At 41.4% G+C, this 24287-nt stretch overlaps 2 protein-coding genes across 3 annotated transcripts; both read right to left on the bottom strand.

The window, feature by feature from the left end:
- Nucleotides 1-4487: 4487 nt before the first annotated feature.
- On the bottom strand, nt 4488-9237 carry LOC117401473 (zinc transporter ZIP3-like). Of its 2 annotated transcripts, XM_059014059.1 has the most exons (4): nt 8976-9237; nt 8315-8385; nt 7807-8181; nt 4488-7315 (listed from the first exon to the last, which is right to left on the bottom strand). In XM_059014059.1, exons 3-4 carry the CDS (start codon nt 8011-8013, stop codon nt 6596-6598), a joined length of 927 nt encoding a protein of 308 aa, XP_058870042.1. In that variant the 5' UTR covers nt 8014-8181; nt 8315-8385; nt 8976-9237; the 3' UTR covers nt 4488-6595. The 2 variants fall into 2 exon arrangements, with proteins under 2 accessions (XP_058870042.1, XP_033858111.2); XM_034002220.3 differs by lacking the exon at nt 8315-8385.
- Nucleotides 9238-11005: 1768 nt separating this feature from the next.
- Nucleotides 11006-24191, bottom strand: LOC117401458 (small glutamine-rich tetratricopeptide repeat-containing protein alpha). Its single transcript, XM_034002181.3, has 12 exons — nt 23922-24191; nt 20371-20521; nt 19925-20028; nt 19598-19682; nt 18683-18782; nt 17929-18033; nt 17221-17359; nt 16405-16467; nt 15827-15864; nt 14462-14623; nt 13985-14107; nt 11006-13469 (listed from the first exon to the last, which is right to left on the bottom strand). The coding sequence occupies exons 2-11, from the start codon at nt 20468-20470 to the stop codon at nt 13996-13998; spliced, it is 1008 nt and encodes a 335-aa protein (XP_033858072.3). The 5' UTR covers nt 20471-20521; nt 23922-24191; the 3' UTR covers nt 11006-13469; nt 13985-13995.
- Between the last annotated feature and the right edge of the window lie 96 nt (nt 24192-24287).

Here is a 24287-nt window from a genome sequence, read left to right as displayed (position 1 = left end):
TCTCTCTCTCTCTCTCTCTCTCTCTCTCTCTCTCTCTCTTCCCTGATTCCTGACACAGACGATTGTGGCCCACCACCAAACACCCGCGCCCAGTGTTGCCCCTCAGTACGCCACGCTGTTCCAGTCATTCCTGGTGTTCTCAGCTCTGTGTGCATATTTGAGAACATGTCCCCACAGAGATAGTAACCCCTGAAAAAACGACTTTGTAAAACACCTTTTTAAGAACTAAATATGCCTTAAAAAAATAAAAGTGCCAAAATATTTAGTTTGTTGTCGACTTTCCAGTTTGATTCAAACATTCAAAATCCTAAAAGGTATAGACAATGTCAACCCAAGGGACTTCTTTGACCTGAAAAAAGAAACAAGGACCAGGGGTCACGAATGGAGATTAGATAAAGGGGCATTCAGAACAGAAAATAGGAGGCACTTTTTTACACAGAGAATTGTGAGGGTCTGGAACCAACTCCCCAGTAATGTTGTTGAAGTTGAGAGTCTGGGATCTGTGTGTGTGCGTGTGTGTGCGTACGTGTGTGTGTGTGTCCGTCTTTACTTTCTTTCTGTTTATTATACAGGAGGTCATTAACAATTCACACTGAAATGAATGCTTCTTTAGTTGGTCACGGGTCACAACCGTCACGGAATATCTCATGTGGAAACGCTACATTACGAACCATAAACGGCGCCTCTAACAAGGGAGTACAAAACATCTTGGTTGCTTCATACTTCAGACTCCGACATCATTTCTGGTCGAAGTCGTGGGACCCTGTGCGACAGGTCGGAATTACGTCATCCACACTCTTGAGACGTGCGTCTTTTTCGGAAAGTCGTACGGCCTTTCCTCATGCGTCTGGGACCTGAGAGCGCATAGGGTCGGATAATGTTGAAACAGATTTGTGCGTCTGACGCATCACATTCATCTGCAACAGAAGTATGAACCAGCCTTAACTATGTGGTATTTTTCGTGAGTAATGTATCATTACAAGTCATTACTACTGCAGTTTATTATATGTGGACTCTTATGAATTCCACCCCCAATTACTCCTCTTATTTCTCATAAAAAGTGCTACTAGAGATGCCTTCAGGGACGCTTCAAAGTTAAGAAAACGTATAGAGCTGAAAAAAGTTACACAATAAACGATAAGGAAGTTATATGAGATTAGTAATGCACGGGGTCTGTGAAACCACACGGTGTTCATATCTGGATTTCATTCTAAGCTTGTTGGTTCTGGTCCAATAAACCAAAAGTATTAAAATCCTTTGACATTATCTTGTACAGTTCATATTTTTACCCCCATATTATCAGATCAGTATACCACAGGCGTTCAGGTCCATTGCATGTTTCTTAAACTTTTACTCAGGATATAACCTCTCGGGGCCATTCCACTCCAGGGTTAACAGGTAAAATTAGATCACATAATTAACCAGTGGCGTAACTTTGGTTTCAAAAGTGTGTGGCTCTTTCAATTCGTTCCAGTCCAAGGCCGTGTTCAAACTGTGCTCTAATACGAGACCATTTAAAAGTTAAATTGAACCCAAGGTGTCAGGTAATTCGGAACCCGGTTCTGGGTTGGAATGGACTAATACCCAGGAGGCTGTGTGGTCCAGTGGTTAAAGAAAAGGGCTTGTAACCAGGAGGTCCCCGGTTCAAATCCCACCTCAGCCACTGACTCATTGTGTGACCCTGAGCAAGTCACTTAACCTCCTTGTGCTCCGTCTTTCGGGTGAGACGCAATTGTAAGTGACTCTGCAGCTGATGCATAGTTCACACACCCTAGTCTCTGTAAGTCGCCTTGGATAAAGGCGTCTGCTAAATAAACAAAAACTGTACAAAACTGTGCATGAACAGCGCGCGATCCACACGGGGTGAAATTACTTATAAAATGTAGCTAACCTGAAATCTGCAACTGTTTAAGAGCTGAAAACAATCAAAAAGATCGACTTAAGCAAATGATCAGTTCAGTTGAGGGTCTGGTTCAGTAATTGAGAGCTCAGTTGGAATGAAAACCAGCAGACACAGTGCGCCCCCGGGTCCGAGTTTGAGAAGCCCTGGGGTGGAACCACAAGCGCGTTCCACTGAAGTAAGAATCCCTTTGGGGTTAATTGCCGCCCTTCACACGGTGACCTCAGTGCTCAGAGAATGTGTCATCGTCGCCCCTGATTGATGCGAAGCTGCTTGACTGCACAACAGTGTATTGAGAACGCCTGATTGCAGAAGGTCAATAAACTGACTTACAGTGCCATGGTACCATATCAGTGCCAGACAGCGCTATCGTATCAGGGCAACTCAATATAACACAATCCTTCTTATTATTATTTATTTATTTTTTCTTAGCAGACGCCCTTATCCAGGGCGACTTACAGTCGTAAACAGCTGTGTAAAATAAGTTGTTAGGGTAACGATTTCTTATATTCACAGATCATGGAAATAACCCAGCTGCTAACTGTTCTGCAGTAACTGTGCCCTTCCTGAAACAGCAGTACGGTTACAATCAACTCTTGTTCATTTGTCATTTGCTCTCGACCTACAGGCAAGACTTAATAATACAGGTCGAAAAGAGGTGTAGCCCTCCCTCTAGTGGTCATGTCAAACAATGCAAGACTGCTCTCCAGTCCCAGATAAGACCAATATTGTGAAGTCATTTTAATGTGAGGTGCGTTTTAATGATAACTGTCTCACACAGATGAGGTGCTGGTGACAGTAAGCAGTCTCACACTGGGATGTTTAAGATGAAGACGACACAGTGAAATAACTTCAGGTTCACGCCGAGATAAGCAACTCAGACTGAGGACGTACAGAATTATTATTTTTTTTGGTGCATGACCATTACTTAAAAATCTTACTTTTTAAGGCAATTGGATGCAATTTGCATAGCATGTTACCAGTCATGTTAGACTGTAAAAGTGTGTGCTGCATATGGTAGGTGTCTTTTTTGGGGGGGTTGTCCATCCACTGTAACAAAGTAACAGAAGGGAATTTGATTGAAAGCAGTTCTATGGTAGATTCCAGCTGTCAGTAATTGGGTGACATACAGGAACATTGGCTGAAGACTTCATGTACTGTCCTCAGTGGGAAGCCTCTGTAGTACTGGATCAACACACACAAATTAACTACATGAAACAAAACAAGTGAAAAGACCAACAGTTTTTTTTATTAGTTATTTCCGACTATTTCAAAAATATTGTAACATAACAGCAAAGTATTTGGCTATTGCATTTTTTTTCTTCCCCTTTCTAGAGAGCCCAGGTCTCATTTCTAATTCAGCGAGACGTCATCAATCTTCAGAGCGCCTTGCCCTGCATCAGGTGTTGCTCAGATTAATGACAATATGCATTAGTTACCGTGGATTTAAAACGATGCAGCGAGATGTTTTCAGCAAGAAGCCAGCTTTCAGATCCATGGGTCTGGGAGGGTCTGGTTATCCAAAACGTGGCAAATGTTGCCCATAGACATACAGAAACATTTCACAAACAGCTCTTGTACAGGCTGGACTGGTTTAAAACAACAGTACACGATTTCTCTTGGTGTCCAGCAGTTATTGCTCAGGTGCACACCAGCGTCTCGCTGGGTTAAAAGCTCCCGTGACCTCCGACAGCAGTAACAACTGCAACAGTAGCTGCTGCTAGTTATGAATGTGAATGAAAACAGATCCATTTAAAACTAAACACGTTATGAACAAAGTATCACTTAAAACAACAACACTAAATACAATGGAAAATACAGTAACTGGCACCACACTGGCAAATAAATATCAGTACAATCAAAAATAAATAATTACACAGTCACAATAATATACATTGGGGTGGATCCAGGAAAGCATTTGTAGTGAATCTGTCTGGACTGCAGTCAGGCTGAGACATCACTAAACTCTGCAGAACGCTGCACTTTCACAGACACACGACGTGCTGAACTATGGGAACAGTGTCTCCCCTACAGAAGCACAGCAATGTGGATATCAGAGTTTCTGTTGGTTTCACAGACCCCGATCAGCAGTAATCTTGTACAATCTAATGTAACCTTGGGTAAGGTAGTCCTGACCAGGGCCTGTGAAACCTGTAGATCAGATTCACCCAGTCTCATGAAAGCTGTCTGTAAAACTCATCTCGTTCCAGTATCAAACTGGGGCTGCCTGCTTCCATCTGCAGACTTTAATCCAGTCTCCAGCTGGACTTTTACAATTCCCCATAATTCCCTTTTTAAATCCTCTCGCCTTCCTTCCTATAATGATAGTATCATTAATTGATTTCTGCCAGCCTGCAATCCTAGAGTCTCAATTGAAACGGTTTCAGTCTCAGTCTGTCTGCTGTGAATAGAAACAAACGGGTCGGATTTGAAAGCTGTCCCTGTTGCAGATTTGTGCGCATTGCAGAAAAAAGCCATCTCTCTTTTACTCGGTCCACCCCATGTATTACAATTAAAAAAAATATGTACAACAATTATCCCCTCTATTATCTATCCCACAAAACAGTACCATGTGCAAGATCTTCTAAAAAAAAAAAAAAAAAACTGGCATTGCTATATAGCCATTTAATAGATTCTTATACTATCAACAACTTAGCACAAACCATAACTGTCAGTTTACTGGAGGGATTCTAGTAGAAAGCTGCCTGTTGTTGGCTGGTTTAAATTATGGAACAGAACACCACATTACTGGAAGAATCCATGTAGGCTAACTTTGTTTGTTTTGTTATTTGGTAACTAAACAGCAGCTGCTGTAAGAAAACCTGCACCATAATTACAACTGGACAATGCACAGCACACACAGAACCAGGGCTGGGGTCCATTCCAATTCCATTCCCTTTTAATCAATTCCAATTCCAATTCCTTCAAAGGAATTGGAATTTGGAGTTTGGAATTGATAAAAAGGAACTGACCCCAACCCTGCACAGAACTATATAAACAGGCTGAAGAACCACATCCAGTGGAGAAATACCTTGAATACAGCAGATATGAAACTGACTTCTGGCATTGTTGAATCCAACGTTTCATTTCTCCAGCGTTTGTCATTTTCAAAAGTAAGCAAGTTGACAATTATTGGAACAAAATAATCAGATGTAGTTCTGCATATAAAATCTTTGCACACTGGCCATAAACATTTCAGATTCACTTATTGCCCCTTTATACTCAAGAAACTGTTCCTTGCAACTTTGAATGCAAAGCATTTGACAGCCATCAGCTAGCATTTTCAGTTTGAGGTGTGTGCTGTTTAGTTGCTTCATGGAGGCAGCCATGTGCCAATGTCTTCAAATAAATAAGCACAGAACATGCATGTATTAAATACAGAAGGTACATTAAAACAGATGTAGTAAAACGATTAATAAAAACCTGTCTGAAGTGACTGTTCTGATTAATCCCCATCTACACACAACCCAAATTACACACAAAAAAACCCTTTGTTCTTTAAGAGATTTCAGATTGTTTAGTGTGTTTTTTTTCCTCCAATCCTGGCTTATAATACCCTCCTATATTACAGTTACAACGTCCCTTGCTATACAGGACAGACCTAAACAGTGCCCATCGGTTGTGAAGAGGACCCCGCTTCATTTTGAATTGTAAGTCTTAAGAGAATAGAATTGACCCCTAATATATTTAAGTGGGGTCTTAAAGGGTAAGCAGTGGGGATCCGAAAAATCTAGCATTCCCCGTCCCCACGTGTTGCTACAACTGTTTAAATAACGTATCTTTAAATAGCTCACCGCTACCACCCTCGCGCTGACGAGCACACGCTGTCCTCCGAAATTCTGGTATGTGTGTCAGGGAAGGAGTGCGGTGCTCCATTTATAGTCCCTTACCAGGTGTAGCTGCTTGTAGTCAGAAATATCGCCTTCACTTGCGTAATTAATCACAAGACAAAAAAAATAAAATAACCTAAGTGGGTCGCCATACCTATTGTATAGTGAGTGAGTACTGGAACTCCATGGGGCTACTGTCCTAACACCAACATCCATAGCATGTATTCCATTAAAATAAATTATACTTCAAATTGGTATGTATTAACAGACTGTTAAATCATTTGAAAATGGCTTGTGTTTACATGCAAGCATACCTTTTTTTTATAATGACTTAACAGTCAGTTGACTGTGTTAGTTTGTTGTAGGTGTTAGTGGATTGCTGATCCTATTGTTCATGCAAGTTTTCATAACAATAACTAACTATGGTATGATAATACACACAGTCTGCAGACTTGCCATGCAGTTCCTAAAGGTGGCCCACAACAAAATCTAATTTGAGTATGAAAGTCTTAGACTATAATACTTTCAAGATGTGTTTTGTGCTAATGAATGTCCATAACAAGTTTCACCTGCCTGGATGTTCTTCTTAAACGTTTAGTACACTCTACACTATGGAATGCATTTCATAAGCCCATGGGGTTGCAATATAGAAACTTAAGTGTGACGTGCATTTATGACGCCTCAACTATCAGGGGGGGATATGCATCCTCTGCAGGGGATCGATTACTGCCATCAGCCACACCTGGTACAGGATGGTTTGCAAACAGCACTGAGATCACTGACCTGAGCTGACACGGGGTCTCAAGGAAAGCCTTCCCAGTACTGGTGTCTCTTGTTCCACAAATAAAGATAGTGGTGCTTCACCTCACCACTGGACAAAGACCAGGCCGGCCAGCACTGCGTAGCCCAGGATGAGGAACAGCACCTTGAGGAGCCGGTCTTGCTTGTCCTCCAGCTCGTGGGCCAGGATCTCAAGGAACGTCACGAAGATGAAGGTGCCGGCCGCCACGCCCTGCAGCACCACCGAGGCGATGCTGCCCGCCAGGTTCTGGGCGCTCTCGATGCCCATGCCCACTGCAGCACCGAGGGGGATCATCAGGCTGACTACGGTGGCCAGTTTGGCTGCGTCCCTCATGGGCAGAGCGGCTTTGGCTATGCTGACACCTAGGGCCACGGCCGCCAGGGTCTCATGGATGGCCACGCCCAGGAAGAGGCTGAATAGCTTGGGCCCTTCCTCCTGCAGCCCCAGGGCCAGCCCCTCGAAGACGGAGTGGGCGGACAGGGCAAAGACCAGGCTGGCCAGGCGAAGCGGTCCGGCGCGGGTCAGCTCGGAGGGGAGCAGGTGGCCGTGGCCGCGGTGGTCTCCGTGGGAGTTGGCGATGAAGGGGCTATCGTACTCCGAGTCACTGCCTGCCTCCGAGCCGCCCGCGTTGAAGGTCTCCAGGTCTATGAAGGACGGCTTCTCTTTGCGGAAGGTCAGCACGGCCTGCTCTACGAACACCGTCAGGAAGAAGCCCAGCATCATCATGGTCTCTGCCAGGGGGTAGTCCGTCTCCACGCTCAACAGCTTCAGCACCTCCGCCACCTGGGAAAGGAAAGGTTAAACAAAGGGCTCTATTCAAACAGATTTAACTCAGGAGCTGTTCACCACAAAGTACCAACAGAATGCTGGTTGCGGATATGCACCATATCATTTTGAATGACCTACAGTATTTCTACATAAGGCGCAATAGGTATGCAATGAGTTATAGCTGGACAGCCTTTTCGCTAAAGTAATCCATTACTATAAAACACTCAGTGGTAGAATTATGTAAAATTATTTTGACAAATGTTTTGACTAAATGTGTTTTATCAAAACATTTCAAAACATCACCCTGCAAGTGATCCAATTTTCCCCCTCCTGAATCCTTTTTATCCACTGGTGTGATCCACATGGCTAGACAATTCAATAAATTACTGTAAAAATAAACGTCACAAGATATAGCCTTCATGAATCCATCTCCAGTCCTACCACAGCATGCTCTGTGAAGCTTGCCCTGGTCTTTTCTGTGGGATAATAAGAAGGGTTACAGGTACCTTCTCTCGCACGGCTGGAAGCAGTGCGTTGAAGCAGGTGGCCAGGAAGACACCCCCTCCGAAGGAGTTGCACAGAGCCAGGATCTTCCGGGAGCGCTGGACTTTCTCATAGTCCACTGGGATCATCCGTACCGGGACCAGCGAGCCCAGCATCATGAGCACAAACACGCCAAGCAGGCACAGCAGCTTGGCCACCACAACCTCCATTCTGAGGGGTGCAAGAGGGAGGGGGCTCTATGAACAAGGAGGCGAGACCAGACAGCAGGGGCTCCGCAGCTTCAGGCTCTGCAGCTGCCCAGGCATGGAGATGGGAGACGAGGAGATGAAGGCTTCTCTGTTTTCAGCACATCATAAAGCACTGCCCTTCAGCTGAAACTGAAAAACACACACACACACACATTGTGCTACTGTTACACAGTATTTATTAGAGACAATATCCAGAGGGTGTATGAGGCATGCGACAAGAAGCGACAAGAAGCCTGTAATACTGTATTCGTTCACCACTTACATCGAGACGAGAAAGCCCCGCCCTCACAAGGTAGCGAGATGCCTGTTACGATATTAAAAAAAATGCCTGTCCTGGGAAATGATAGAACAATAAAATAAGCCAGTTAATAACCATTGTTATTGATGCGTGTTTGGGATGCGCTGTTGTGACGGGCTGTGGGGTTTTGCTTTATTAATTGAGTGGGCAGAGGTCGTTTTCAGCGATGAGCGGATCGTTTCCCATTTGACCTGAATTTTTTAATAAAACGGTAAATAAAACTCTAATTTAGTTCTAGCTTCTATTTACCGATACCGGGCACAGTAGCTTCAAGCTGTTTAGAGTGTAATTGACCTCACAGCAATATGTAAAACATTGGAAAACTGTCGTGCAAAAATAATATATATATATATATATATATATATATATATATATATATATATATATATATATATATATATATATATATAATTAATAAGCTTTCCAAAATATCACAATCTTTCAAATTATAGTAATTTCTTGTTTGGGACTTTTCAAAAATAATTATCAGCGACGCAATTGTGTCGTACAATTCAGCCATTTCTCTTAGAATTTATAATATTTTGTTACAATGGCAGAATTAAAGCGAATATGTGTTTGAAATTATTGTTTATTTCTTGAGATTTTTTTAAAACACAAAACTCACCCTCTTTCCTTCCTTCGCGGAACCTGCCTCCTCCTGTTGTTTTCCTAATCTAATCTCCGCCCCTTGCCGTACAGTGATTGCTCGAGAGGAATATCTCCGCGACGTGATTCGTAGAGAAGCCTGTCTGTCAAGACAAACGGGCCATCAACTGCTGTGCGCTGTGAAATAGGCTCCCCCAACGAGCAGGCTTTGTTGTTGTGTTGTAATTAATACAGTTCCGCACTGTGTACAGCGAATACAAATGCAAACAACAGTACTCACAAAAGCGATCTTAAGTAACGCACAGGATACAGACATTTAAAATAAATCCTGTTCCGAACTGCACGGTTCTGAACAGCATCATGTAAAGTATATCTCGGTAGTATTGTATTTTGGCGTCAGATTATTCTAGCAAAACCATCAATCATTAAAATAAAATATACGTTATTGGTAGAAACACGATCATTTTGCTGTCAGTTTTCAGGTGCTGCTTGTCAGAAGATATACTTTACAGTAATTTAGGGTAACTCGGGGTAGGCCCAGAAAGTGGCACGCTGTCAGATTTTGGTACAGGTGCAATCAATTGATATAGTCCTAAATTTTGTAGGAAAGTTTAATGGAAATGCTAACGCTAATTATGCTACGTTTTTGTTTTAAAAACTTAAACTGGAAACAAACAACCAACACAAAATTATTTGATTTGCACAAATAAAGTCACAAACATCCTCACTGCAGATTGAACATTTTTGACTGTTGGTCAGAAATGTGTACAATCTTTTCTTGTGCTTTTTTATGTCTGCTGTGTTTTCCAATAGCATTCTGAGCTACTTTCACACATTATAATGATAAAAAGGATTATTACATACATTGTACCTGTGATATAGATTATTAAATCTAAAAAGAAAGAAAAAATGCTAGAATGGTAACCATGCTGTTTGATGCTGGAGAAAATACACATTTACACAGATATTAAATACTGCATGTGAACACACATACAGATACATAAACAAAACCACAGACAGTGCTACTTTAATTGCCATGGGTTTAATTTGTTAATTGAAGTCAGTTTCAGAAATGCATACTGTATGAAAACAGGATTTGAAAGGTGGCTCATCCCCTCATTATCACACAAGCAAAAGAACAGTGCCAGGACGGCCAGCTCGTGCTAACTGGAACACACCGCCCTCAACTTAGTTACAATAGAAACTAGATTGCCATTGTTAACTTCATAAAACCTTTCATTGAAATAATCAGCAAGGGTTTTGAACCAATAGTGCATCGTTTCCCTTGTAGTTTGTTTCATGACAGTCAGTGTGGCACCCTAAACAGATATACAGTAACCAACAATTTGCTGTATATTTGCAAAGTTTGTTCTATACAAGTTTTCCTGCCCCACAGATTACAGATCTCACTCCCACATAAATCCAGACTGCATGCAATCTGACCTGATTATGAATCCCAATTACATATGAAACAAATTGCTTTACAATTAAATATTACATGTTGGCATCTCAGTGCGTTGTATAGATGTGCATTAGAACCAAACCACGGTTTCTACAGGAATATACTCTATTCAAATTACAGGAAAAAAAAAATTCCAAATGATCTGGGAGCCTTTCTCGAGAATATTTCACAAGAAATAGCTGTAACACATAGACATTGCTTTTTTTTTTTTCAGGTAGCATCCATAGCAAAATCCTCCTAGTAAAAGTACAGGCAAAAGTATTTTACTTTGAAAGACTTTCTAATCTAACAGTCTGAAGTAATGCTCTCAGTTATAGGGATGTTTGACATCCTTCAGATTTTCTAAGGGTTGCATTAATAAATAATGACTCCCTGCGTAGCTTTAATTTGATCCATTGACCGCTATCAGAATCTTACACTTCGAATAACAAAAGCTAGTACCCACAAGGTGTACTGCAAGCCTCTTGCACGGTGCAGGCATGCTGCAAATGTACTTGCAAGTTTAAACAAATAAACCATGGTACCGTCCGTGTACAGTACCTTAATATACTGTATGTAAAATTTTAAATACAAAACTGCAATATAAATACAAGTGAACAGTGCACTTTATTTATTGAATATGTGTGATAAAGGCTACATGTTTAAACCTTTTGTGTAAATGGTTGTTTATTAAGTTAGACATAGACTGCCCATAACACAATTACTACAAGTATACTCACAATTAACATCATCATCATCAGAAGTTACAACTTGTTAATCACAGAATTCCCCGTTCAGATGGCGTGGCTGAGGGGTTTGGTCTTTAAAGTCCTGGTAAAAGCCATTTAAAAACCAGCACAGATCATTGGTATGCAGGCTACATATCGACAGCTTAAAGCTAAAAATGCCTCAAGTCAGATTTTTTATCAAAGTTTAATCAAACATTGCAAACTGCTTTGGCTAAATACTGACTTTCTTTTTAGCAGTTAATGTGTCAGTACATATTGCATCCTCTGAAGCTTATGGCCACATCAGAATGAACCGAGTCTCAGAATATTTGATACACAATACTGCAAATTGTTGCACCTTACTAGCTATCTCATGTCTATCAAAACCTGACATAGTAAACTTCTACTTTAGGCCACTGAAATTACTTGCTGTAACTTAAAAAGGACGAGCTATAAACCTAACAGAACAGACATCGGTTTTACTGTGAGTTGTGGATGGACAAAAGTGTCAATATGCATGGTGTTACAAGGGAACATTTTTACACAATACACACAAGGGACTCCCAGGGTTTTAAACAGTGAGCATTGGTGAGCACCATTTGAGGTATGGGTTTTTATTTATTTAGCATTAAAAAAAAGAGAGAGATAGTCCCAACCCACATGAACATTAGCAGCAAAGAAATAAAAAATATATATTTTTGTTCAGGCCTACTAAAAGCAGTTTTTTCAGTGGCCCCTTGAGATAAACCATTTAGAGGGTTGTCCCAGAACTGCAAAAAAAATAAATAAAAAAATAAAAGAAATAAAAGAAGCAGGGAATGAGGCCTGGCAGTAGAAACTGCAGACTGCGAGCACTGAGCCTCCCCTGCCTGCGATGTCTACAGCGTGGCTATAAAATCACTTGGGAAGTAAACAGCAATGGTGAACTAAAGAAGGTCTTAAATCAAACAACACTGATTTGGTTGCCACAGGAAGTGCTCCACATGGTCAAAACTGGGTTGAAATGAAAACCAGAAGCCCCAGTAGCTCTCCGGGACCAGGGTTGGAGACCCCTGCCATAGAGGGAACTGTGCATTCCTAATTTACAATGATGAATAATGGAAACCACACTGGAAGTTGTGAAAATGTGGTGCCCATCGTATGGCGACTCTATCAAAGTGACTTTACACTGTACGAAATCTAGATGGTCTGTCTGAGTGAGGCAGTGATGCACAATCTGGTCCTCAAGATCCAGTCCAGTCCAGGTCTTTACTCCAAGCAGATCCCAAAGTAGTTAATTGAACCAGCTGAGGGTTTAGGAGCTGATTGGAACAAAAACCTATGTGGAATGTGCACCACTGGAGTGAGGCGATAGTGTAAGAAAACCCTGAACACACTGGGATTTCCAAGCTGCATTTCCACCGCACAACAGGAAGTGTGCGGTTCAGTCATCTGTGTTTTTATTTGAAACCTCGAATGGGGAATTACGTGCAAAACTGGGGAGCCAGAAAATCCTTTGGAACCCCCGGCTTGTAATGATGTACGAGCCTGAGTGGGAGGACAGGACAATCATTGGAACAGCGCGAGTGTTCCATCTCCACTACTTGGTTTGGGAAGGAGAAAGGCAGCCTTAGTCTCAACCCCGAGATCTCACTGCACACAGGGTCTGATTTTATAACCTCAACAGCCGCAGGGTGCTGGTGATAAAATACACCACAGATCATTACAATAGTTGTGTGATGTCTCGTCTTTACAGCTAAAGCAGAACACAGACCAAATACCTTGAGAAAGGATGGCTACAATTACAACATGAGGTCCTCCGGTTCACTTCAGGAGTACAGAAGGTATGCACATATCTATTCATGTTTATTTAAGTATAAATACAAGTTCTTTAAAGTGGATTTTGTATCACAGTTAAACAATCTACCCCATGGCAAAAGACAACAGGTTGAGACTTCTCCACTCAGTGGTCTGTGGCAGTTTACAGAATGCCCCTTTTTTTTTTTTTTTAAGGGAATCATGAATTACAACAGGAAACGCATTGGTTGGTTATAATAACATACAACAATTGTTAGAAAGTACATTGACTTCATGCATTTCCGTAATAAAAAAATAAACCCAAAGGTGAATCCAAAAAGAGGGTTCGGAGCGGATCTTGTTAAAAAGTCAAATAGGCTCGCCTTTATTTACATGCCAGTGGCTTGATAGCTTGATTAGCAGGGGTTAAAAAAAAAAGAAAAGATCATTGGGGCCCATCATGCATGTCCTTTTGGGGGAAAAATAGAGCTTTTTTTTTTTTTAAAGCCTGGAGTTTCAAACAAAAAACAACAGTTGGCCTTCAGGTCACATTGAACAAAACTCCCACCTAGAGAGAAAAAAAACAAACAAAAACAAGCAAACTTAGTCAGGTAGATTCAGAATTCCCGAGTCACACAGATCTAACATTAACAAAGCATTTTCATTTTTTAAAAAAGGATGTCATGGTACCATACAAACTGAAAAGGTATTAAGAGAAAGCTTTCAGTGCATGTAATTTCACCCCTTCAATGCCTCTTTTCCAGTAATGAACCAGCTGCCTCCCATAATGTCTGATTTGCTTTGACCCCAAAGACCTTGCTGAGGTGACTTGACTACTTGAAACCAATGCATGTTAGGAAGGTTTATGAAATTCCTTATTTGTGACTCTCTTCTCCCCCCCAACCCCAACATCATAATTCTAAATAAATGTAATGTTTTATTTGATGCAATATCTGGGTATCCATTACTATTGTAATTTAGTTGGCTCCAGCACCAATAAGTTAAGAGAGCAGGTTCTGCCTTTAGTGTTGGACCAGCCTCGCCAAGCATTTCCTCCAGCTAGGGTTAAAAGTGAGCACTGACCCTGCTGCCTGTCAGGGCTGCTCCTCGTTGCTGGCGCTAGGCGGCCGACTCCGGATCTGACTTCTCAGCTGTTCAATCAGCTCAGGGTTCTCCTGCTGCATCTGCTGAGCAAACTGCTGCCCCCTGGAGGAATTAACAAGAGCAGACAGGCATCACCACCTCTCCAAACTACACTACAGAGAAATATTACAGTAGATGCTTTAAACATTTATTTTGTTTTAAATAAAATGTCTTCATTGCCTGAAACATTATATGCCTCTAGGTCAAGGAGCATTTAATACAGGGGTGTCTAATCACGGTCCTGGAGGGCCCATTCCACTCCAGGTTTAACAGGGAAAAAAAAAAAAATTCCTACTGCAGGGTCTGGATGGAGGCTTAATTGGTTCAATTAAACTATTTAGAACAGGGCTGGAACAAAGATCAGGAGTGGAAGGACCAGCTCTGGGTTTGCTAACCCCGTTTGAGATAAATACTCACGCTTGGATGAGGCCAGATAGGTCGTTCGGCCCTGCACCTCCTGGACCAGCTCCTCCTCTTCCAACTCCGACTCCGACTCCTGGTCCTGGTCCTGGTCCTGCCCCGGCTCCTGCACCAGCCGCTCCCATTGGCCCGTACGATCCTGACATCATCCCAGACATTCTGGAGAACACCGAGCAAGAAAATTAAACTTATCAGCAAGGCAGGGCTCCCTCACTCTCAGGGCTGCCACCACACACTGCACCCATATCCTACTAAGGTGTCCAATAAAGGTAAACGGACACGAAGGGGAAAGGGTCATTCAGTGGCAAACCACAGTGCAGAATTCTGCATCTCAATCCCATGCCAGTTATACATCTATGGAAAGCTTCTCACTCTGCAATACCACACAGTTTCTCAACCTTGATATTTTCATACATGTTTATTTGTTTGTCAGTGTTCTTCAACACACAAAAACTAAACATAATATCCCCACCCCATAGAGAAGCAGAGTGCGTCTGTGTCTACATGCAAGAGAAATATGCTACATGTCACAGGACCGTCATATTAGGTCAGAGGTCAAGGTCACCAAGGCTTTAAAATCCCCCTCAATCTTCAACAGAGCAATAAGGGGACGAGAGATAATGTTGCTATTAAAATGGAAAATAAAATGTGAAAAAAGTTGAGAAAGCTAATTTTAAAGCCTGGTCTTTTACCTGCCTCAGTTTTGTAGAAAGAGATTATGCATTGTGCCGAGATATGTGTGATGCAGACACACACACACACACAGAGGCAGGAAGGCAGGCAGGCACGATGCAGACATTCTGAACAGCCATTCAGAAAAAGTTATGTGATGCTGCCCCCTTCCAACTGCATGCCGTACAGAAGGTAGAGCCAATAGCATCACATTCCAAAATGATATTTGAAGGTAATTATTCTATCATAAAATTTTACATACTCCAGGTGAGGTCTAGCGGTTCTTTACAGTGAAGGCTATGGAGGATTACACAACTTTGCACTTATTTTTTCAGTCATCAAAACTGGTATAATATTTAGGATACAATAGTAAAATGCAGATTACTGCGTTCCAAACAGATTCCCTTTTCAACAGACAACAAAATAGTGTCCTGGGGGTTGATGACTCTTTCTTAATCACAAGACATGCTAACTTGGCATGGAGGCAATATGGCCTTGCATATTCTCCATGCCCAGCTCATGGCGTCACACGACTTATCTTCTTACTGGACATCTTTAAAGCATGGGAATGTTTAGCAGAAATACCACAGTGTTGATGAATGCAATATTCATAGCTCCACTTATTATAAATGGTCATGCATAAGAAAGTGCAAGACATTTACATGCATGGGCCTGTAGTAAGACACTTACAGTTGTTGTACTTGTGGGTTGGTCATCAGAGATGAAGCCTAAAAACAAAAAGAATATTCAAAACCAGAGTTTCATAAGCCACCTCAAACATGCAACCAGCACGCACACCAACCAGCACACAAACTCCGAACCAGCACACACACTCCCAACCAGCACACACACACCAGCACCCTCCTAAACACACATGCTTATACACCGTTAACATTTGTCTGAATAGTTTCTTTTCAGTTCAACTAAATACATCATTATTATTACCGAGGTAATGGATGAACTCTCTAACCGGAGCTGTAATTGTTGTCAATCACAAAGCAGGATATATTTACGTTACATCATTGCACCTAGATAAAAGTACAGTAAGCATACAGATTGCCTAAAAATCGTCAACAGCTGTGGGATCACAAATTATACAGAATCAACTTTTTCAGATCCTTGACATTCAAAACATTGCACAAGGTTATTTGATTTCTTTTAACATGTATAGTCAATGCAATACCAAACCCCCACCCTTTCACTTACCCACCCTGCTTATATAGCTCCCCAATGCCCTATCATTGTACGAATGAGGCCAGTAACCTTACCATGTTCATGAAGCCAGGGTTGCTAAGCAATCCAGCCAGGTCAACTCCACCCAAACCGCCTGTCTAGTTGAAGAGGATAAAAGACATTTAAAATGAAGTCACAGGTTGGCCTTGAATTTAACTTCTGTACTTAAATCAGGCTGTAATACAACTGCAGGTGTTGGAAGATGTTATTTGATGCTGCAGTAAAGCATTGCACAGTGGTTTAAGTCACCATAAAACCCCAGAGATCTATTACTGTCCTGTAGCATTGACGAGGGAGGCAGAAGCTGTCACTTGGATTATACTTATAATAGCATATACTTTCATTTGACAGCTTGTGACATACCCGTTTGTCCTCCAGGACCAACCAACAAAATACTATTTCAATCAATCACTTGTCAAAGTTCTGATTCTGTATTACAGTTATCATACTGTTTTGTTTCATTGTTACAATCGTTGTCATGAACTGAGCAGTCAAACACGCCGATCAATAGTTTCAAATCTGCAATGACTTGTACACACACCAACAGAAAACAGAGGCAGGAATAGGACTCCCATTGCATAGCGGTGAATCTGGTCCATTCCACATTTTACTATAAGCTTAACTGGACCCCCCTTAACCCAAAAGAGAAAAAAAGAGCCTAATTGAGCTCACAAAAAATGTATTGGTTCAAACTACCATGCTTTATTTCCATCCCTGCAACCCCCCTTTTATTAGCTTGCCTCTGATTTGAGCTCATTTTGTCATGGCCATTTAATACAATGTGTCTGCTATGCAATACAACTGTTTTGCAGCTGCGATGCTTGTTCAGAGTATGTGATTTCAGCACTTACTGGACTGGGAAGCTCCTTCATTTTCTGCTCGGCTATTTTCAGGTTGGATTTGTACGTGTCGTTATCGGGGTCAAGCTCCAAGGCTTTCTTGTAGTAATTCACTGCTTCTGTGTGCTTATTTAAACTGGCCAGGGCCAACCTGCACAGAACAATTACAAAACGAAGCTTACAACGAGACTACACAGAGGATTTAGTAAAACAAGGACGACAGAAACAGACTTCATACACGTAGGGGTAAATCTGAACAACCTGCATCCTATTGGGATAAACTACTGTACAGCTGGACATTACTAGAGCACTTTACAGTACTGGTGAGTCCTTATGGATTACACAACCCACCTATTTTTACAGGTAATCCCAGGATAACCAGAAGTGGTGCATTCTCTAATAAAACCCAGTCCTGGCTTACCCAGTTTAGGTTGATCCCATAGTGTTGCCTAAACAGCACAAATTAAAACCAACTGTATTGTTACGTAAAATGTCAAAACCCGGCCATCTCTATTTTTTTACAGGAGGAGGAATAAGATTTGAATAAGCTCCTCTGTATATAAAACACAAAACAGTAAAGAGTAGATAAACTATCAAACAGCGCTTGAGAGGACCCACTGTTCAGGCAAGTAGGATCCCCAAAATCTGTACATTTTGAGATGGCTGTTTTGTACGTTTAGTACTGGCCTGTGACAGGGCAGAACCCCAGTCAGTACGCACCCCATTCTGCCGAATGCTTTACTGTAGTTTGGGTCGATGCTGATGGCTCGCTCGCAGTCCTGCACTGCTCCAGCATAGTTCCCCAGCTTACTGTATGCGGCAGCCCTGTTTGTAAAATATAACAAAATAAATAAATAAAACATACTCCAAAACATGCTGGATTTTCCCCACCAATTCTGAGAATTTTCAATGATTCTAAATAGTGAAATATGGTAATTTTAGGACAAAAAATCAATGCAGTTTTTATACCAAGCCCAATCTGAAACCAAATTTACATTTACAAACAGAATCGAACACTTTGATTTAAGTGGAATGTCCCTGACAATATATGACCTGATGCAAGTCATTTTCACAATGGTCATGATCCAACAGAATAGATAGTAAACCAGCAGGTAAATTCATATCCAGACTGCACCAAATTACTGAGAACAAAACTAGACTAGATAACTTCTAGAGAACTAACAATGAATTCAGAAGCAGATATTTTTTAAAAAAAAAAAAGGTCACACAATCCTCCAGAACCATTTCAACAACTTGCTGATTCATCACTTTCAGGTGTTAAGAAGGACATTTATAATGTTTAGATTTGAATGATTTAGCAGTATTATATTGCAGTATGAAATTGGTTCTTATAGGGGAAGGGAATTTTTAAAAAAAAAATTAATGTGATGAAATGAATAGCTTAGCTATTACTGGCGACAATGACATTTGTACAGAACAAAGAATTCTGACCTTTCCAGGTTTCATATCATACCTGTTGCAGAAATACACTGCATTGCGTGGGTTTAACTCAATAGCTTTTGCATAGAACTCCACCGCTTGTCCGAAATTCTCTACCTTCATCTGTTCATTGCCTATGGGGGGGGGGGGGGGGGGGGGGGGAGGATTAAGAACCATTTCACAAGCACAAAAAAAAAGCAAGACAATAAAGCCAAGTTAAACAAGACACAGATTAGTATTACCCTCCTCCTGCAGCCTAAAATAAATGGATCACTGTAGTTTCTAGCTTTCTACCCCTATTTCAATAGTTACAGCAGAACTCTCGTCATACAAACTGGTGTTTCTCCAACAATCACAGCTCACAAATACATTTGAATAAATGGTGAAAGGCAGAAAACAAACAAAAAAACAGGAGAGCTACTGTACTACCACGGCAGGTGATATTTTCAGTGTACAGCAATTTATGAAAATTACCCTAAATCCCTGTAAATATCAGTGCTTTACTGTGTATATATAGAACATCCTCATGTTTTTATGCATTACAAAAAATAATTAAATGAACAAAATGTAAATTCAGACACAGGTGCAGACACAGGTGCAGGCACAGACACAGACACAAACACAGGCACAGACACAAACACAGGTGCAGGCACAGACACAAACACAGGCGCAGACACAAACACAGACACAGGTGCAGGCACAGACACAGGCACAGGCGCAGACACAAACACAGACACAGGCGCAGACACAGGTGCAGGCACAGACACAGACACAAACACAGGTGCAGGCACAAACACAGACACAGGTGCAGACACAAACACAGACACAGGTGCAGGCACAGACACAGGCACAGACACAGGCACAGACACAGACGCAGGCGCAGACACAGACAGAGGCGCAGACACAGACAGAGGCGCAGACACAGACAGAGGCACAGGCACAGGCACACCTTCTGTTTTGAGTCTCTCTGCTTCAGCTGCCTCTTCCTCGGTCGGGGAGTCTGGCACGGCATTAATTGTTACCCGAGGAGTCTCCTGCACAAGCATGAAAACAAACACATTCAGACATACCAATAAGGCACCAGTTCCTGCATTTCGTCAATAATCCAACACGATACGTTTATTTTGATGCAGTTCTAGGGCTGAGCATCCCTTGTATTTCATAAGGTTTCCTGCACAATGTTTCAATATTTTATTAGAGTTCTCCACAGGTGAAACGGCTCACTTTTGGTCTAACACGGCCTTCATGTAGTTAAAATCATCAGAAGCCTCCTTACCTTGAGTGTGGCTGCTGCAAAGAGCTCTGGGAGTGTCTGCGAGACAGCGAGACTCGAGTCGTCAATAGAAACCCCAAAAGCTGTTTCCAGGCACTGGACTGCAACTGGGAAACAAGATAGTGTAAAAATATATATATACTGTATAATACTATTACACCAATCTGTGATAAATTGCTATGCTGGTAAGCTATATATTATTAGCAATTTTAAATCTGGTTTAAAAGCCTGTGAATACAGATGCTCTGTACTGAAAGTCCTTAATAAAAACATGAAAATGATTGTGCCTTGAATGTCGGCATTTTTATTTTTTTTCACCCCTTTGTTCCGACGAAGGTAACTCAGAAAGTAACTCAAGAAGTAGTCTGACACATAGACCTTCCGTTACCAGCAGAGCTGGCACATGGTTTGCAGTTGAACAGCAACACGCTTTGAGGAAGCCATCTTACCTTCTAAGCTCTCCTGTGCGTCCGAAGACAGCCCCCCAGAGTTCAGCTGGTCGTGTAGGAACTGGATGATGGAGTACGCCAGGCGCTGTGTGTCCGCCATCTCTAAGTGTGTGGCTCAGCTTCAGATCAATAGCTTGGGATTGTGGTTGGCCTACAATGAAAACAAAGCATGGTATGTCTGGAACATGCATATCCACTGTGATGGATAAAAACACCACTATACTTCGTCAGTATCACTTACGGCATGTGGAACAACTTTCAAGTGATGCAAGCTGTTCTGGAGATAGCTTTCAGTCATTAACCCAGTCAGAGACCAAAAAGCATGCAAAAGTCAGTAACCTATGTAGGGCTACTGATTTTCCGCGATTGCGGAATTAAGCATTGGGAAAGGGATGAAGCATTGTTTTGGAAATTTAATTTTGCAATGCTGTCTTTTTAAACTCCAGTTTTCTGCATTTTTTTTTTTTGCACTACACCCCAACCAAGTTGAGTGAATTTATCATGCGATTTCACTAACGGGTCTCTGCTGAAACGCAACACGGCGCCTGCACCAACGAAGAAAAGAAAAATACAGAGCTAAAACATTTTCTGATAATCTATACAAGGATGGTAGGGTACTATTCTGCAAATGTTGCTGTCATTCGACAGATCATGTACGAGTGAATACCATTAAGATCATATTGCCAGTCGTAAACACGTACAGAACAAGAAAGCAAGACAGACAGCAACAAATGCAAAGCACTGCATTCTTCATGCTGAAAAACTGAGACGCAAGGCACGGCGCTCAAGACGGGGCTTTCCCAAAGCAAGCAAGACAAATGAAGTGCATATTTCATTATTGTTTAGTTTATTTCTTTCCACTCTACCTGCATGTAACAAATCTATAATTAAATACATTATATTATCTGACGATGAAGAAACAAGCTCAAAGCTATTTTTCTAGCTATAGATTCCTTAAAGGAAATTGATCACTTTACTGTGTAAAGGATGTTGTTATTACACTACACACCGCATCAGCTACAGAAACTGCCACCCCCACACACACTTTTGAAACCAAAGTTACGCCACTGACACACCGTTTGTTTCATAAAGACATTCTGTCCAGAGACACACCTCTTGTTAAATTTAGCAAATAAACAAGAATGCAGAATTAGAAAAGAAACAATTGGGAAGATTGATAATGTGTTTACATTAAAAGGTGCGTTATTTAAATTTCAATCAGGTGATACACAGCTTACATGCTTTATCAAAGTGTTCCATATTTTATCCTGGTTATTGTAATGTCATTAAAACGCTAAACGCTAAACTTCATTTGTGGATTCCTGTGAATAGGATTGCTCTCACATGACATTGCTGGACTGTTACTAATCTGTTTAATATTGTTATTGTAATGCCAGCAATAAGTGAAACGGGTCTTTTCAAAACATCTTCATTTGTAGACCGAGCTACAGTGTCAGTGTAAATATGATCCTCTCACAGCAGTGCTGGACACATTTGTTTTGTGAACCGTTGTAATATAATTAAGTTTTCCTGCCGGCAATGAGCCAAGTGATGTTTACAAACATTATGACAGGTCTTGAAAATCTTGGCTTCAATAATAACAAAAAAAAAATGTGTTGTAATATTTATTAATTTACTTATTTTAACTATCAACATTATATTACATGTTTAACTATCAATAAATTGATAAAAAGTGGGGAAAAAACAGAATTGGTCATTTTTGAAAAATTGAATTTGCTATTCCCTAGAATGGAAACTCAGTAGCCCTATGATTCTAAACCTTTTAGAAGCTGTGCTGAGGAATTAACACTTTAAGGGTGACATGGATGCAGGTTAGGGTGATAATCCTTCAGCGATAAAGGCGACCCTGCTGCTGATTTACAACCTGAACTCCAGTGACGCCAATGCATTCATAATTAGGGCTGTATTTTTTCAATGGGTACATTTCACTGTAATTGTGAAATTGGTGGTAACCATAAAAAACACAGCCTTAATAATAACACTTTGCAAAATCTCTTCTGTATGGAGCCAGCCAACAGCACTACGGTACAATCACTTGTGCCAAAATTTAGTAGAAGTAATCCTAGACATGAGCTCCATGCAGCAAGTCCACTGCAGAAACAGACTTCAATTACAATCATAGCGGGGTGTGTGTACAATAATCAGCGAAGCTTCTCCAGTGCCACTAATCTTCTCTTAATGTCAGCCCACTCGCAGGAATTTGATCACGACTCTGTACTTTACTTCCAGCTATTATTATCTTTTATGCAGCCTGTCAGAGCAGAGAAAAGCCCTGCTTTCCCTTGCCGACGCTGGCTCCATTCAAATCATAATTGAAGTGTTTTTTAAACAGGATGGCCTTTAGGACAGTACAAGACACCAGGCTGCATCGAACCCTGGGTAGAAAAATTAAGAGAATGAAACGAAAATGAGGACAGGAGACAAGAGACTGCACAGGCTGAAGTCTGTACCGCTTAACATAGCATTATCCTTCCCATGTTTTCTTAATACTTTAGATACCATGTAGCCTACCATCTGTGACATTACTTTCTTTCCTCAACTTGATGTGTTTATAAAGTGTTCGCAGATTTACTCAAGAATTAGCCAGGTATAATATAAAGCTGCCGGGCTCCCTTTGCACTAAAACAGAAGGAATGGGCTGTTTGTTATATTATTGAATAGACTAGGTATGCTGCTGAATCAGCTTGCAGCAGTAGGTTATAAATTAAGGACATAAGCAAAATAAGACGCCTATTGCATACAATAACCCGGCTCATGGTAAAATCACTCTGCAATCTCAGCTTCACAAAATGCCAAAACTAAAAAGATGAACGAACATTCCTAATCGTCTAAAATTAAATGGTAATGGCTGATAATGAACGATTACTGGGACTGGACTGCTTTGTGTTTAGTGCCTTTGGCATGCAGTCTACCACTACATTACACGGGGAGCTTCACAAACCCCTGGGCGTCACCTTGGGTTACCATCCCACCGCCAGGGATGGGACTACGACTCCTATTTCAAAGCAGTTTCTCCCATTCCAGGTTTTACTACCAGCTTGATTAGTCACTACCCGTCAACACACCGGGACGGAACTGTCAAGACATTAGAAATTACTTCTCAGAAGTCTCTGACCTCCCTGTGTCGGTTCGTTCGAAACTGAAATTCTGTTTAAAAAGCCATTAATATAAAATGAAATGACAATTGTGTGGGCTGTGTGAAGTGTGCTCTCTCTCTTAATTACAGACTAGTAACTGGTAGTAGTTTGTGGTACCACGCCGTGGTCTGACAGACTTTCGCCGGTTGAGTTTTCGCTTGCCAGGTTTAATGCAGAATATTCGAGCTCCCTGTAGCAAGGCCTTACCGTATATCTAGGAAAATAACGTGTCAAAAAAACAAAGGCTCGCTGGCACCTTACAGCGCGTATTGAGAAAGAGACCCAAACAAGGCTTACTCGCCCCCACCCCGAATCCCCACTAAACGCGTGCTTCTGCATTATGAAAGACCGCTACTAGAAAAAAAATTCGTTTTACAAAAAGTTCATTCTTACCTCTTGTCTCCAGGTCTCAATGCAGCTTTCTCGCTCTGTCTAGCGACTGCGCCTGCGTAGCCACACGTCAGCACGTCAGCACGCAGCCGAGCGAAGTCGAGACTCTTATCAACGTCTTTTTTTTTATTTTAACTTCAATATGAAATTGTTATTAAAAAAAAACAACAACAAAACAAATAAAACAAAGTCTAAATATATTTATTTTGGTTTTCTTTTAAGGCACCCAAATTGGGAATTGTTACGAGTGACAATCCGAGCTGTCGAATCGTGTTGTACGAATTGACCCGTTGTTGAGTTGATTGGCGTCAAAATGAACCAATAGGATGCATTTTAAGTCGGGAAACGTATGCAACTAAAGAAAGAGCA

The sequence above is a fragment of the Acipenser ruthenus genome, chromosome 47 (genome assembly GCF_902713425.1).
Source record: "Acipenser ruthenus chromosome 47, fAciRut3.2 maternal haplotype, whole genome shotgun sequence".
NCBI classification, from domain to species: domain Eukaryota; kingdom Metazoa; phylum Chordata; class Actinopteri; order Acipenseriformes; family Acipenseridae; genus Acipenser; species Acipenser ruthenus.
Note: the sequence above shows the minus strand (reverse complement) of the source record. Positions and strands in the feature narration are given on the sequence as shown.